Raw genomic sequence first — 17973 nt, 5'->3', positions numbered from 1 at the left:
ATAAAATTTTTGATAGGGTATTAACTATCAGAAAGTTATAAACATCTAATCAGAATGGTGATAAAATATTTTAATACAATATCAAAATAATTTAATGCAATATCTCTTTAAAGATTAAGTTAATAAACAATTAATTAATAACAAGGGATTGAAGCCAGGGGTACTTACCCACTGAGACATATCACTAGCCCTTTTTTAAAATTTTGAGACAGGGTCTCATTAAGTTGCTTAAGGCCTTACTAAATTGCTGAGGCTGTTTTGAATTTGTAATCCTCCTGCCTCACTCTCCTGAACAGCTGGGATTACAGGCATGGGCCACCATACCTGGCAAGATCAAATTTATTAGATGTGATTTTTTTCTACCCAACCCAATGAAAGAAAATTTTAATTCAGAATAGCAAGTTTGTTAAATAAGTGAATCCCCCGAAAAGCACAGAGAACAATATAGGCATTTATCACAGATTAAACAGCAAGGGAGAAAAGATCCAACATTTTATTTTTAGCTGCTAGTTGTTTCTCAAAAGTCACACAGGGAAGTAATCTACTGATTAAAGTTAAAGTAAAATATGCTCTCATCTTAGAGTTTGAAAATAACTTTGAGACCATCTAGTTCAATTTCTTCCCCTTTTTTTTTGCCGGGGGGGGGGGGGTGTACTAGGGATTGAACTCAGGGGCATTCAACCACTGAGCCACATCCCCAGCCTATTTTGTATTTTATTTAGAGACAGGGTCTCACTTGAGTTGTTTAGTGCCTCGCCCTTGCTGAAACTGGCTTTGTGATCTGCCAGCCTCCTGAGGTGCTGGGATTACAGGCTTGTGCCACCACTCCTGGCTTCTTCTTTTCTTCTTTTATTTATTTTTAAGACAGGGTCTCACTGTATTGATCAGTCTGGCTTCAAGTGATCTTCCTGACTCAGCATCCAGGTGACTTGCTTTTTTCTTAATTGAGGTAATGGATTTGAAAGTTCACTTGCTGTAATTAACCCTTCTTGGGTGTGCTTGTGTTTCCAGGAAATGCTCTCAGCTTTCTAAGAAAATCATGATCATTTCTGTTTTTTTACGTTTTGTACCTTATGGCAGAATAATTATATATTTATTTTTCCAGTACTGAGGATTAAATCTGAGGGTGCTCTACTACTGAGCTACATTTCCAGCCCCCTCCCCATCTTTTAAAAATTTGAGACAGGGTCTCACAAAGTTGCCAAGACTGGACTCAAACTTGTGGTCCTCCTGCCTCTGTCTCCCAAGTAGCTGGGATTACAGGAGTGTGGCACTGTGCCAACCCAGAATAATTATATATTGAAATCCACATTTCTAAAGTTCAAACATGTATTCTCTGCTTGCATATTTGTTCAAGTATTGTGCCTCTGTCCTAGGGTACTTTTCCTTAACTAAATTTTCAGCTATAAAAGACATGAATGAGTAAATCTTGGAAAAGGGATAACATCTTTGATATTTTCAACTCCTAAGATGCACTGTAGGTAGCGTTCAAATCCCATCCCAAATCCTCCATGTGGCACAGATCCAAACCGACGAAGGTCCAAATACCTGTTTTTAAAAACAAAGAATTTTTACCTATAAACACTATATGAAATCAAATGTTATGATTACAATTTTGTTTCAAAAGTATTTTGCAACCATTTGTTATTGTCCACATCATTGTGGTAGACCAGACCAGTCTTTCCCCTCCACAGAGATAACAGAAACAGAGAAGTTAAAGTGATCTATCTATACAAGTTTACCCAGACAGGCAGCAGTAGTTCCTGTTGTGTAGTTGTGGATTTTGGTCACCTGTTTTCCTTTTTCTTGTTAAATTACTTATGTACTTATATACAAAATACTTGCCTCATGAGGCTGCAGGAAATTTATAATAGCTTTACTAGTTTTCTTAAAAATATATTTCTCTTCCATATCTTGTTAGGTTGCTAATGTTCCTCCCTGTCATCCAAATCATATTGTTCAATACATGCAGGAGAATGAAGAGTTTTACCTGACATATAACAGAAAGATATGCCCTTGATTAGACTGTATGCTATATCAGAGGCAGGCTCTAGTCTTAATCAGCCTTTTATCTTTAGAGAATGTTCTAGAGTAAATGCTTACTACATGAAGATTGTTTAAAGGAACAAAAGTATATTCTTGAGGGCTTCAGTAAGAAGAAACTTCTAAGCTGGGTGCAGTGGTGCCTGCCTGTAATCCCTGTGACTTGTGAGGTTTAAGGCAGGAAGACTGCAAATTCAAGACTAGCCGTGGCAAATTAGTGAGGCCCTATGAAATTTAGCAAGACCCTGTCTCAAAATAAAAAATACAAAGAACTAGGGATGTGGCTCAATGGTTAAGTGTCCCTGGGTTCAATCCCCAGTAAGCCCCCCCCCCCCAAAAAAAAAGAAAGAAAAAGAAACTTCTAGTTCTTTGCTTCAGGCCCAGCGGAGACACCCCAAATCATTTTTCTGGTTGGCTAGACAGCCTCAGATAGCCATACGTTAGCATGTTCTATTCCCACTTACAACTGCATGGCTAAAAAATGGTACAAATATGACTGAAATGCAGATTTCAATATACCAGTATGGAAAAAGTTATTTTATGAAGAGAAGAAAAGAAAGACTACAAATATTATTATTATTGGTGGGAAAACTGAGCTATATAATATGAATTAAACTAAGTTTATTGTTTCCTGAATGATCTGTAAAATCAACTCCACAATAAAACTTAAGCAGCACAGCTGATAGCCATTTGTCTCCTTAAGAATAAAGACTATCATCTATTTTCCACTATCAATAATAATGGCTGGATGTATTGATATTTTAAGAAGTTAAGATTAAAACTTATATCTCTAAAATAAAAGATGAATTGTAACTAGATGAGTTAAATCAGGTGAAAGAACAATATGCCAGAGGTTATTTAGCATAAACTCCAGATTGGTAAGAACTATAAGGAATAAAGGAAAGAAACACAGTCTGAGTAATTAAAATGTTTGATAGCTGAATTCATTTTAAGTTTACAAGGCACAGAGACAGGGTATACTCTGATTTATGAAAAAAAAATGAGATAAAAAGCATACCAAACTTTGTCATGAATACCTTTAGGACCTGATGGCTCTTAGAAGTCTAGTAAGTTTCAGATGTCTCTAAATTTCTCATACATTGATATCTAACCACTGACATGAATGTCTGCAAACTGCAATCAGCAGAGAGATTCAGTTTATTACATTTTTCTTGCTTTTTCATTAATAGATAAAAAATTCAATTCTATGAAAAAAAGTTTGCCAATGTATATATGTATATATGTCTGATTATTATTATATTGATTCTAGGGTAACCAGATATAGAAGAGATGCTACAAAATTTGAGGGATTAGTTACAGATTTTATTTGCACAAGGCACATAAAATAGGAAATGACTACACTCTGAGTTCCCTGTTCAGGGTCATGGGAATACAAATAAAAACTCTTCTATGTAATGCTCAGCTCAGTGGCTAGAGTAAGAATCATTAAGGGTCTCATTCTTACCATTGGTAGGCTTCTGTGAGTCCTGATCTATAAAAGGAAAATAACAGAATTGTTTTAGGCAATGGAAGTAAATATACATAAATGTATTATTGTCAAATATTTATTCTGAGTTGTATATAAAGAGCTCTTTGTAAAAAAGTAAACAACAAAGCCTGTGCTCTCTATACAACAGAGTCAAGAAGCTGAAACTTTATAGTAAGTTAATCAATAGCCCAAGGTATTATTCAATAAGCGGTACAGACAACAGGTGCTACAGAATGAAAATAGAACCCCAAAGAAGGGATTCATCTGAGATGAACTTCTTATTCCGTGTCATAATTAGGCCAATTCTGGTGGCACATGCCTGTAATCCCAGAGACTGAGACAGGAGGATCTTAAGTTTGAGGCCAACATGGGCAACTTAGCAAGACCCTGTCTCAGAATAAAAAATAAAAAGGGCTGGGGATGTGACTCAGTGGTAGAGTGCCCCTGTGTTCAATTCTGTTTACTGTAAACAAAACAAAATGACATGACACTATTATAACTAGTTAAGGTGTTCGGCAGACCTGAATGAACAAAGGACACATGGACAAAACCTTCATTCTCATTATTAAAGCAATAACAATAATTCTGAGGCTGCCTTCATAATATTGTTTCAATTTGTTTCTTGTTTAACTTGAGAAAAATGGATAACATTTTAAGTTCTTTGTGCTCATTAAAGTTGATCTTAGATCATTAAAAAGGTGTTTGGGACCACAGGGTATCTGAGTGATGAGAATGCTGAAAAATTTAATATACAAAAGTATAGAAAATAAGAACAGCAGCCACAGACAGATCCCTGATATAGGGAAACATATCTCTACTTCATTAGGAAGGGTAAATTTGGACAGTATCAAATATTAGGTAAACATTTAATGTTATGAGGAAAGGTTTCCTGAAGGAAGGAAGCAAGCAAAAAAAACAGACCAATTAATCTTTCAACAGATGAGGTTTCTTGCCACGTGAGTTTTATTGTGCTTTAAAAAAATAACTCATGAGATTGGGGTTGTGGCTCAGCGGAAGAGCACTCACCTCGCACGGGAAAGACCCTGGGTTCAATCCTCAGCACCTCATAAAAATAAATAAAATAAAGGTATTGTGTCCAACTACAACTAAAAAATAAATATTAAAAAAAACCTCAGTGAACATTCAAATACTTTCCATCTAAAAATATGACCTTCACTTCAATTCTATAACTTTCCCAGGACTTTCTAATGCTTTAGTAGGAGTAAGGAGGGCACAGGTAATAAAGGGTCTTCTCAGAACCTATTTACCCCACTTCTGTTGGAACCTAACATAGCAGAGCAGTTCAGAAGACAGGAATCAGAGAACTGCACTGGCCAAGAGATTTACAGGTTGGGATCTTGGAAAAGCATCAACTTTTAAAGCATTTCTCCATTTGGAAAAGAGGTCGTAGAGGTCGTAAAAATGGCTAATTCAATAGGATATTTTCAAACAATTAAGGCTTTCCCAGGTTGTGAAGAAACCTAGTAGTATCTGGAAAGAAGGATTTAGCATACAGACATGGGAAAGTCTTTCCTTTCTTTCTTTTTTTTTAAGGTTACCAGAGCAAAGTAGAAATCATGGAAAACAGAGGTTTATAACCTTGGTTAGTTTAGGAAGTCACTGTGGTTTGTTGGCAGACCATGCATATACAGGAGTGGTAGTTCAATTAGAAATATGATTCCCTACTTCCCATCTCTAAAACATTTTCTATGTGTTTATGGAGCCCTTTCCCAGGTCTCCAATAGCAGTTTAAAATAAAGTTATTCAAATAGCTAAATCAAGATCCATATAGAGGAGACAACCTGAGGAGGGAAATCTGCTTATTCCAAGTGCTAGCTTTGCAGATATTTTTAGTAATTTTCTTTTTCCATCTTTATCCTTTTCCTGGTTTGATCTGTCTTTATGTTCCCATGGGAGTCTGCCATTCATAACTAAAAATACATAAAAAGGGAAAAGAAAAATGTAGGAAAAGCTTTGAGGGGGAAACATCCCTCTTCCTTTCATTAATTTTTAAAAAGGCTACTTTCCACACCTATGTACAGGCAAACACTGCTGTGGGCTTGTTTGGTCTTTAAGACAGTGAAGCTCAGAAAGGTTAGAAACACCTTACTTAAGGCAATAGAATTCTGAGATCCAGGTCTGTAGGTCCCATGTGTGTTTCTGGTACTTTCTGTAACTATCTTTGGGTAACTCTATCCCAGTTTCTGACATGTGCTTCTTTTAGGTCAGAATAATACCTGGCCAGCTGTTGCTTTAAGAAGTGATACCGTTCCTCCCTGAGGCTGCCTCCAAAGAGCTCTCCAACTCCAGGAACAAGAAGATCAACAGCAGCTACCTAAACAGGAAAAATAGTCATAATCAGCATTACATTTTCAGATGGTTCCAGCAACAGCTACTCAAGCAAGTGGAATGTGTTTTTAGATAACCTTATAACTGGCTATTTTACTGCTTACCAGTGTCTTATTTACATCTGTCCACATTTCTGTCATAAATATAAAATGTTTAATATTATCTTTAGAATAATACTATAGAAGAGCCAGGCATTCATGCCTGTAATCCCTGTGGCTTGGGAGGCAAAGACAGGAGGACCGTTAGTTCAAAGCCAGGCTCAGCAAAAAGCGAGGTGCTAAGCAACTTCGTGAGACCCTGTCTCTAAATAAAATACAAAATAGGTCTGGGGATGTAACTCAGAGGTCAATGCCTCTGAGTTCAACCCCCAGTTCTCCCAAAATAAAATAAAATAAAATAGGGCTGGGATTTGGCTCAGGCTCAGTGGTTAAGTACCCCTGGTTTGAAACCCCTGTACCACAAAACAAAACAATGCTACACAAGTTGCAGGTGGTCAGTTTTTCTTCTCCCCTCCTGTCAAGAGTGTATTTTCGGGCTGGGGATGTGGCTCAAGCGGTAGCGCGCCTGCCTGTCATGCGTGCGGCCCGGGTTCGAACCTCAGCACCACATACAAACAAAGATGTAGTGTCTGCCAAAAACTAAAAAATAAATATTAAAAAAAAGAGTGTATTTTCTTCACAAATGTGCTGTTCACTATAAAAATTAAAGTTTTTAAAGTTATAAATTATTAAAAAAATCAGTTATCAGGCTGGGGATATAGCTCAATAGGTACAGTGCTTGCCTAGCATGCACAAGGCCCTAGGTTCAATCCCCATCACCAAAAAAAAAAAAAAAAAAAAAAAAGCTGTTCTATTGCATTAGGCTGGGGCTGTAGCTCAGTGGCAGAGCGCTTGCCTAATATGTGTGAGGAGGCACTGGGTTCAATCCTTAGCACCAAATAAAGGCATGCTGTCTATCTACAAGTATTTAAAAAAAAAAAAAAAAAAAAAGCTTTGGGCTAGGGTTGTAGCTCAGTGGTAGAGCACTCCTCTAGCGCATGTGAGACCCTGGGTTTGATCCTCAGCACCACATAAAAATAAATAAATAAAAACAAAGGTATTGTGTGCAACTAAAAGAAGTAAATATTAAAAAAAATCAGTTATCACTATGAAGAAGCAATTGCATTTTGGCTACTTCCTTTCAGGATTTTTTTCTTTATACATTTAAGAAGAGTAAGTTAGAGACCAAATTACATTTAAAAACTCACCATTCTAATTGCTTTGCCAATATTATAAAATGAATATTTTCTCTATGTCAAGAAAAATATATTTAATGTTACATAGCTATATGGTTTAATGGTTTAGAAATATCACAGTTTACTTAAACTGCTATGTACGTGTGTGTACATATTTGTTTTCTCATAAATAGTGTGTCAATAAAGAATTTTCTTCTTTTTTTTTCTTTTTTTGGTGCTGGGGACTAAAATCAAGGCCAAGTACGCACACTCCACCACTGAGATATATACCTCTAGTCCCTACAATGAAGACATTTCTTTTATTTTGTGGTACTGACGATTAAACCAAGGAGTATTTCACTCATGAATCCAGCCCTGTTTTTCTTACACTTTATTTTAAGACAGGATCTCATTAAGTTGCCCATAAATCTTGCAATCTTCCTGCCTCAGCCTCCCAAGTCACTGGGAATATAGGTATGTGCCACCATGCCTGGTTAAGAGATTTCTTTAATTTGTAGTATTTCATTAGGTCATAGTAAGTTTTCATTATTAATCAAAGAAGTACAAATTAAAATAATGATATACTATTTTGAAGTGTCTTAGCAAAGATAAAACAATATAAATTATATAGATAAGAGAATGGATGAATCAGTACCCTCATGCACTTTATATAACCTTTTCTGGTTAGCAACTTGGCAACAGATAATCAAAAGCCTTAAAAATGTAATATGCTTTGAGTCAGCAATAGCAATTCTAGGAACTGGTCTTAATAAAATAATCAGAGATGAATAAAAAGATTTCTGCACAGGGTGTTTATTACAGCATTACTTATAATAATAAAAAATTAATGTGTACACCAACAGGAGACTATTAGATAAATTTTAGGCATGGATACAAAAAAAGACCGATATGTACATAATATGATTTAATTGTGTTGCCCCTGTGATACAGTGGGATTGTAGTATTGTGGGATTTCGGGCTGGGATTTGGCTCAGCAGTAGAGTACTCACCTAGCATGTGTGAGGCCCTGGGTTCAATCCTCAGCACCACATAAAAATAAATAAGTAAAATAAAGGTATTATGCCCAACTACAACTAAAAAATAAATATTAAAAAAAAGTTTCTTTCCTTCCTTTTTTTGGTATTAGGGAATAAACCCAGGGGTATTTAACTACTGTGCCATATCTCCAGCCCTTTTAAATATTTTATTTAGAAACAGGGTCTTGCTAAGTTGTTTAGGGCCTCACTAAATTGCTGACCTAGCTTTGAACTTGCAATCATTCTGCCTCAGCCTCCTGAGTAGATTACAGGTGTGCACCATTGTGCCCAACTTCAAAACAAACTTTTTTTTTTCTTTTTAAATTTTTTTTAGTTGTAGACAGACAAATACCTTTACTTTATTTATTTATCTTATGTGTGCTGAGGATTGAACCCAGTGACTCACATGTGTGAGGCAAGTGCTCCACCTCTGATCCACAACACCAGCCCCTCAAAAAAACTTTTGGTAAAGAAAAACGACAACTTGATATTTTAGTTTGTATTTCCTTAGTTACCAGAAACATTTAATGTTTTAGAATGTTAGTTTGGTATGTGTATTACTTTGTGACTTATCAATTCTTCGGGGGCTTTTGAGAGTCCAAGAATCTGAAGGTGTAACATTAAGGTTTAGTACAACAAATGAGATTAGGAATCCATAAAATATTCCATTCTTTAAATGTCACAGATACTGTAATTTATTTTTTTAAACTTTGTCACACTTTACCATTAGACCACACCCCACTTTGATTTCAGAACTGTTGACTGAGATACTTTACAGACATTTGAGATTAATAAAGAATCATTCTAGAATATGCTCCCAATGATGTATATCTCATCCTCATTACTATCATTAAAGAGAAAACATCAGGTATGATTCTCATTGTGAGGCTGAATTGCAGGGAGAGAGAACAAAGATTCACCAATGGTTCCTACTCTTACTAAATCTCTTGCCTCTCAATGAGGTGTTGAGGACTAAGAGTATAAAAAGGTCCTTGCTCTGCCGCAGCACTGCCTGTTGATATTGGGCAATAATTCCATTAACCTGGGTATCTACATGATCATCCAGGTTGTTAAAATTTGGGTTTAGTGACTGAGACATGATAAACATGTAATTAAATCGAACCAACACTGTGGATAGGTAGACAAGAGAGCATGACTAATGTGATACAATTCTCATGGGCTGCACACTTAATATGATTAGTCTCTACTAGGACCCTCCAATTTTTCGAAAAAAGGAGAAAGTCCAAAGTTTTTTTTTTTTTTTTTTTTTTTTTGGTACTAGGGATTGAACTCAGGGGCACTTGACCACTGAGCCACAACCATAGTCAAATTTTGTATTTTATTTAGAGACAGGGTCTGAGTTGGTTAGCACCTCGATTTTGTTGAGGCTGGCTTTGAACTGGTGATCTTCCTGTGGCTGCTGGGATTATAGGCATGTACCACTGCACCAGGCCAAAGGGAGTTTTTATGAACACAGAAAGACTGGCATCTTTATTTCCTAATATTTTGCTTTGAGACATGGATAAATAAAAGGCCAATGGCTACATAGCTAAATAAGAGGCCAACGACCACTGATGAAGTGACGAATGACAGTTGTTCTTCTTTTTCTATGTAGTCCTTCAGCATCAAACAAGAGAACCCTTTCTTGCTTGGTCTTGCTGAGAATATAACTAAGACAAACAAAAACTCCTCTGGGATCTTAGTACTTCTGGCAGAAAATTAGGCTATTCTGGACCTTAGTTTTTTAAATGCTATTTTTAAAGAAGTTTAAAAGACATCTATTATTCTTTGATTACAAATCTCTTTTAACATTTGGGTTTATGGGATAATTCACTGTGTAACTATACTGGTTTTATAGCTTTCTGTCTGGTTTTTATTTATCTGGAATATTTGCAACTAGAGTAGAACTGGAAACTTCTGAAACTTTTGAGTTAATACCAAAATCTTATGCCCTGGTATGACTGATACTCATAAATATTTTTAAAAAATTTTTAAATTAAGTTGTAGACAGACACAATATCTTTATTTTTATTTGTTTATTTTTATGTGGTGCTGAGGATCGAACCCAGGGCCTAATGCATGCAAGGCAAGTACTCTACCACTGAGCTACAACCCCAGCCTGACCTATACATAATTTTAAAAAAATTTCTTCCTATCATGCCTTCCTGATTACTAGGGTACATAACTAGTTATATCCAACTATTTCTGCTTTGGCTATTTTAAAATTAAGGTGACAGTTGCTGTATTAGTCAGCATAGGCTAGGTTATACTGTCATCATACAAAATCTCCAAAGTGCCAGGTGCAGTGGCACATGCCTATAATCCCAGTGACTTGGAAGGATCACAAGTTTCAGGCTAACCTCAGCAACTTAGTCAGATTCCATCTCAAAAAATAAAAAAGGACTGGGGATATAGCTCAGTGGTAAAGTGCCCCTGGGTTCAATTACCTATTCCAAAACAAACAAAATAAAACCCAAATCAAAAAACAAAACAACTCCCTCCTCACTAAAAAACAAAACAAAACAAATAACAAAAACCACTCTAAAGCTTACATGAGTTTCTCAGTCTCAGCATTAATAACATTTTTGGCTACACACTCCTTTGTTGTGAAGACCTGAACCATGCACTGTGAGATTCTATCCCCCACCCCCAGTACTGGAGATTGAACCCAGGGGTACCCTATCACTGAGCTACATTCTCAACCCTTATTATTTATTTGGCTACCAGGAATTGAAATCAGGGACACTTAACCATTGAGCCACATCCCCAGACCTATTTTGTATTTTATTTAGAGACAGGGTCTCACTGAGTTGCTTAGCCCGTCTCTTTTGCTAAGGCTGGCTTTGAACTCCTGATCCTCCTGCCTCAATCTCCAGAGCTGCTGGAATTACAGGTGGGCACCACTGCACCCAGCTAGCCCTTTTATTTTTTGAGTCAAGGTCTAAGTTGCCCAAGCTGACCTCAAACTTGTGATCCTCCTGCCTTGGCCTCCTGAGTAGCTGGGATTGCAGGTATGTGTCTGGCCCACTGTGGGATACTTAACAATATAACTGGTCTCTATTTACAAGATGCCAGTTGCACTATTCTAGTTATGAGAACTAAAGTGTCTCCAGGCATTGCTAAATGTCCTCTGAGGCTGGGAAGAGGAAGACTTAATAATTCCTGATTAAGAATCACTAGTTTTGGGGGCTGGGGATGTGGCTCAAGCGGTAGCTCGCCTGCCTGGCATGCGTGCGGCCCGGGTTCGATCCTCAGCACCACATACAAATAAAGATGTCGTGTCCGCCAAAAACTAAAAAATAAATATTAACATTCTCTCTCTCTCTCTCTCTCTCTCTAAAAAAAAAAAAAAAATCAATAGTTTACAACAATGAACTTTTTTTTTTTTTTTTTTAACCTTTCCATCCTGGCCTGAAGCTGACAAAATAGCCTCTTTCTGAAGTCTTGTGGCAGACATAAAAAAAAGCAGGGAAGACTTTATGCTATAAGCATTCATCTAGAAGTAATGTACAATTGTCACTTTGGCTCATCATGCAGCAGGGCAAGCGCATGTCAACAGGGCACGGAAGTATAATCTCTGAGGCACAAGTAGAAACTATTTGTGAACAGCAAAAGAGTTTGCCATGTTTCTCTTTCCTCATTTACTTGGATCCTTTTACTTCTACTGTCCCAGCAAATTCTTCTTTATCCCTTAGAATTAAGACCAGGATGTCAGTTTATCTATTTTCTTTCACATCATCTTGGAGATACTTATTAGTTTGAAGTAACGTATCAAAGTGAATATTTAAGTTGAATAAAATTTTTAGAAGACAAAAGTTCCATATCACTATTGTAGCTTTACTTGACACTAATTTTGTGGTATGTAAGAGAAACACATTTATCATCTATGTCCTTCTTCTAGATGGTCGGAAAATTCTGAAGTGGGTAAAAAAAAATTGGGGGGGGGGATCAGGGATTGAATCCAGGGGCACTTAACCACTGAGCCACATCTCCAGCCCCTTTTGTTTTTTATTTTGAGACAGTCTCACTAAGTTGCTTAGGCTGGCTTTGAACTTGTGGTTCTCCTGCCTCAGCTTTCTAAATTACCTGGACTATAGCCATGCACCACCATGCCTAACTCAAGTGGAGGAAATTCTATGTTTCCATGACTTAGTGAAGTTGCTTCCTCTTTATACATACATTTGTACCTTTTAATTAAGGCATTCCTTTATAGTGCCTCAAAAGTTCTATGACCAAACACTAATATTTCTCTTTGAGCAAGTAGAGATTTACTTGTGGGGCAAAAAAAATGCACAAAGGCCTTGTTCTCCTCTCTTCTTCTAATATATGATTCTTCTTTCCTCATTTACTTAAGTTTACTTTCCCTCAACCATATTCTAATACTTTTTGCTCTTCCAATCTATCTAGAAGCCTCCACTTTCTGAGACCTTTTATATATTTCTCAACTACAAATAAAGACACAGTTTGTATATACAGAGATTCATTTTCTTCTGGTATGATATAAAAAAATACTTCTTTCTCTAAAGATTATTAGAATGATCCCCTCAGATTTCCATATCTTTCAGTTAGGACTGAGATTCCAAGTAGGATTCTTCTGCCTGTATCTCCTCCTGATATCTACTACCTGTTTCTCCAAGGGCTTGAGCAGAGATAAAAGGCACATACAGATACAATACAACACAAGATACAAGTATACACAAAATGCAAAATGTGGAGGGAGTCATACAAATTTCTTGGAGAAGTAATAAGAAAAACCTGGATGTGGTTTGCCAAGTGTTTGGGAGGCTGGATGAATACAAAATGGTTGGCAATAAGCAAGCTGGCTTGGCTACTTGCTGGGGATTACAATTTGCCTTTATGGGCTGGCAGTTCTGAGATTTAAGTGAGGCTGATACTGACCAGGCAGTGCAGATGGGAGGAATTAATTCTGATGAGGTAAAGTAGGAAAGGTTCATGGATGAATAAAAGTGTTGCAGTAGACATTAGATTTTATCATAACTAACCAGAAACCATGATTCATAGTTATGCTATTAAGTGCCACTAGAAATGTACAGATAAAGTATGATGAATAATCATACAGATCATAGCCACTATCAAAAAATATTGATACTGATTGACTACTCATGATTCTTCTAGGCAATTTTAGTGTGCTTAGAGAATCAGCCACCTGCAAAGGTGACTCTAAAACTGGACTACTGTTAGCATTCCTTTTCTGCCCAGTCGGTTGTTGTATACCACTCTTAGGGCAAGTCTTAAGCCAGTCATAGCGCCATCTTTCCTCTGGGGCATGAAGCTGCAAGTGTCCGAAACTTCCTTTAGGAAATTATATATATATATATATATATATATATATATATATATATATATATATATATATATATATGCATATGTCTACATTCCTGTTTAAAAGCAAAGTAACTCAATCTTCCTATGTTAGTCTTTAATGAGGTTTCTGGAACTTTATTACATCACACCCCCAAATCAGCCACAACCTTGAATTTTTAAATGTTCTTCTGAATTAAAGACCATCCATACTTTATGAAAAAATATAGGATTCCTTCAGTGGTAAAGCACTTTATGAAACCCCTGGGTTCAACCCCCAGTACCAAAAAATAAAGAAAAATATAGGATTCAAAGGGAACAGAAGGTAGAATCAGAAAATATGAATAGTATAGCTGTGGGTCTGGTGGTTACTGGGAATAATAAGCTATAAGGAACAGGAACCAGAGCAAGCTCTGTCATCAGAGAATTCACCAGCTGCATAGTGAAATGCCTTCTTAATTTAAAGATGACCAAATCTGAGCACTTTTGCAACTAAAAATCTCTAATGTTTTTCTATGCTCCTTGGGAGACTTGAAATAAATGGAAGGACATTGGCTCTGCTATCCTTTCACTCTCCCCAGGTAGTAAAACGTTCCCCTAATTTCCCATACCTTAAACAAAACCTGTTTCACTTTGGCTACATCTTTCAGGCCCAGGATGCTTCTTGGCACATCCTCCCCCTTGGGTGTGAGTTTTGATTCTGCTTAAGTCACACAGCTGCAGTGACATGCTGTCTAGAAATAGTTTCTGTTGGTATTCAATCTGAACAAACCCTGGTTTCTATTTATGATACTCCCTTCTGACTCTGACTCTTTGAATCCAATCAATGTACCAAAAATAAAACTCAGATCTTGAATTAAAACAATAATAACAACAAATAGGCTATATAGAAACAAGACCTTTTTGATACATAACCTCTTTTATGCTAAGTCAAAGGCAGGAAAAAGTGTCATGTCCTTTCCACTGCTATTTCTCTTTCCACCAACCTGAGCACTTACAAATATTGATGAAAACACAACTGGATGCCTCCTTATTCAGTTTCCCATAGGCTACTACTCACGATGGAATAACATTACATTCAATTATCAAAAGAAAAAGAATGTTAAATAAACCAAAGGAAACACATTTGTGGTCTCAGACTCTATGAACTTTTCTCTACCTTCTGATATAGACATTATTTTCCCTCTGAAAACAACTGGGTACAATGAGGAAAGAGCCTTCTAGATGCCACAGTGAGAAGATGAAGATGGGCTGTAGGTAGCAATGACTGAAGATGGACTTGGGCAGGCATACTGGAGAGTCAATTGTATTACTTCTGTGGCCTGAAAGAGGCAAACATTTTATAATGTGCAAAACTGCAAAGAATTAATGGCTTCAAAGGAACAGAATTCTCACCTTGCCCCTAGACACATACTCCCTTCTCCTCAGGGCCAAGGTAATTGCACATTTCCTTCTTCCTTAGAGAGTTCTAAATTCCAAGTGAGCCAGCAGAAAAAAATTAGCTGGGGCCACAAACGCACATGAGTTCTTCCCCTTGAGAGAACAAACATTGCTGTAAATAGCACCACTCTTAGAATCAAAGTCTGACCTCTGGGAGTCACCTATGATTCCTTCCTGTAGTACTTTTTTTCTACTTCCAGTTTATTTCAGAGTCCACTGATTCACTGATTACTTCTTGAAAATATCTTTATTTATTTATTTTAAAAAGCTTTCTTTTTTTAAAAAATATTTTTGCAGTTGTAGATGGACACAATACCTTTACTTTGTTTGTTATTGTATTTTGGTGCCAGGGAGCAAACTCAGTGCATCACACGTGCTAGGCAAGTGCTTTACCACTGAGTCACAATCCAGGCCCGAAATATCTTTTTTTAGTTTCACTTCTTTCTTCATTTTCATTGTCATCACCATCTTAGTCTAAGATCTTATCTTTCCTTTTCCATATTCTAAGAGTCCCCTCCTTCCTCAATCTCTCCTGTGTACCACTTGTTAGCTTCATCTTATCATCTTGCCATCAAGAAAAAGGAAATACAATGCCTTTCTACTGTGCTGGATGGATCCTAGGCTATACGAAACATTCCAACCCCTCCATAATTCGTTCCCTCTTGTCTAGACATCTTTATCACAAAATTTCACTCTCTAATATTTTTATAGTTTTAATTTGCAAAACAATTTTATAAGCATTGTTCATCTTACCTCCACAACAAGCCTGTGATGAGAAAAGGATAGTAGTCCCTTCCAAAGTAAACGTCTTTACTTAAGTTATTTACACGTACATTATAAAGTGTACAAAGCATAAAAATAACAAGTATATATCCTATAGACTTTTATGAAATGAACACACTATGAATCATCACCTACATCAAGAAAGAACACGATGACTATCACGCTAAGGGAATAAAGCCAGTCCCAAAAAGCCAAAGGTCGAATATTTTTGCCGATATGTGTAAGCTAACCCACAATAAGGGGGGAAGGGGAAGAACAGATATTTTATAGATTAGACAAAGGGGAATGAAGAGAAGGGAGAGGAGGATAGGAAAAGGAAAGGCAATGGAATGAATCTGAAACAATTTTCCTATGTACATACATGAATACACCATCGTGTACATCAATTAGAATGGGTTTCTAATCAGTACAAGATACATTTCATGCTTGTATAGTAATATCAAAATGAACTTTATTGTCATGTATAATTAAAAAGAACAATAATTTTTTTAACCAATTAAAGCAATTTAAAAAAAAGAAAAAAAGATGAGCTTCCAAAAAAGTCTTTCTCATGCTCTTTCAGTTACTGCATCTACCAAAAGTAACTTCTTTCCTGTCTAATATCATCATAGGGTGATGTTGCTGATTTTTCAACTTTCTGTAAATAGTATCATACAGTGTATACTGTTTGTTTAGCTTCTTTTACCGAAAGTTGTATTTGTGACATTTGTCATGTGGATACATGTAGCAATAGTTTATTGACAAGGGTCTTCCTCACTGCATCTGTTGGTTTGAGACTTAGCTATTTTGATGCAGATCAGCCTCAACCCAGGGAAATTCATTAGGTACCTTGTGGTTGAGTGTTTGCTCTCACTGTTGTATTCCATCATATAAATATGCCATAAGTGAGTTATTTATTCTACTGCTGATAGTACACACTCCTTGGAGTGGGGCTATAAAACTGTATGTATTTTGGTGAACAAAGGTGTACCAAAACTAAAACTCAGATCCTTTGAATTAAACAACAACAACAACAACAACAACAAATAGGCTAGATAGGAACAAGATCTTTTTGATACATTTGGAAGGGAATACTATCCTTTTCTCATCACATAACCTCTTTTATGCTAAGTCAAAGGCAGGAAAACATGTCATGTCCTTTCCTCTGCTACTTCTCTTTCCCCCAACCTGAGCATTTGAATACACAACTGGATGCCTTCTTACTCAGTTTCTCACAGGCTACTACTCACAGTGGAACAATTATAGGTCCACATTTCAACAGGAGAGAAACTGCTGAATCATAGAATATGCAAATATTCAGCTTTAATAGTTCTATGATTTGGGGCTGGGGTTGTGGCTCAGAAGAAAAGTGCTGGCCTAGGGGCTGGGGATGTGGCTCAAGCGGTAGCGTGCTCGCCTGGCATGCGTGCGACCCGGGTTCGATCCTCAGCACCACATACCAACAAAGATGTTGTGTCCGCCGAGAACTGAAAAATAAATATTAAAAATTCTCTCTCTCTCACGCTCTCTTAAAAAAAAAAAAAAGTGCTGGCCTAGCATGCGTGAAGCACTGAGTTCGATCCCCAGCACCACATAAAAATTAGATAAAGGTATTGTGTCCACCTACAACTAAAGAATAAATTTTTTTAAAAAAATAGTTCTATGATTTCAACATGGTTTGTGTCCTCCAAGGGTCCACTGTGATTAAAGGCTTGGTCCCCTGATGCTTCTGAAAGGTGGTGGAACCTTTGAGAGGTGGGGCTCAGTGGGAGGTCCTAAGGTTATTAAGGGAATGAGGTATTCCTTGCAAGATCTCTTTGGTAATCCTTGTGAGAGGTTAGTGTAAAGCCCCCCCCACCTGTGCTTTCTGTTTATGTTCAAGATGTGACCACTTACTAGTTCATATATGTGCTCCCACCATGATGTGCCACACCATGTAGCACTACAGGTCAAACCAATGAGGCTACCTGATCTTGGACTCTAAACCTTCAAAATTGTAAGTTAAATAAACATTTTCTCTTTATAAGAGAGCTACCTCATGCATTTCATTGCAGTAATACAAAACTGATTAATAATGGCTACTGCCAAAGAGTTTCCAAAGTGATTGGACCAATTTATACTTCTACCAGCAGTGTATGAAAGTTTTATCTTCTAACACTGTTACAAACAATTGGAACCATGGGCTATTTTATTTTAGCCATTCTAACTGGTAAGTAGTGGCACCTTTCTATGGTTTTAATTTGCACTTCCTTGTCAACAAATGAGACTAGGAATACCATCCCTTGAGAATACTGCAACTAAGAAAGATTAAGTGGTGG

General features: G+C 36.8%; 1 protein-coding gene across 3 annotated transcripts in view; it reads right to left on the bottom strand.

Moving 5' to 3' along the window:
• Positions 1 to 469: 469 nt before the first annotated feature.
• NARS2 (asparaginyl-tRNA synthetase 2, mitochondrial) overlaps positions 470 to 17973 on the bottom strand; it is a 143842-nt gene continuing 126338 nt past the window's right edge. For 2 of the 3 annotated variants that reach the window (XM_081279089.1, XM_081279091.1), the window contains 3 exons: positions 5770 to 5867; positions 3509 to 3535; positions 470 to 1548 (listed from right to left, as the gene is read on the bottom strand). In XM_081279089.1, the coding sequence (XP_081135215.1) occupies positions 1404 to 1548; positions 3509 to 3535; positions 5770 to 5867 (270 nt within the window). In that variant the 3' untranslated portion in view covers positions 470 to 1403. Of the gene's footprint in view, positions 1549 to 3508; positions 3536 to 4558; positions 4596 to 5769; positions 5868 to 17973 lie in introns of all 3 variants that reach the window. The other variant, XR_014020397.1, reaches the window with a different exon arrangement.

This window comes from Spermophilus citellus (assembly GCF_964194105.1).
Source record: "Spermophilus citellus genome assembly, chromosome: 2".
Taxonomy (NCBI): Eukaryota; Metazoa; Chordata; class Mammalia; order Rodentia; family Sciuridae; genus Spermophilus; species Spermophilus citellus.
This window is presented reverse-complemented; position numbering and strand designations above follow the sequence as displayed.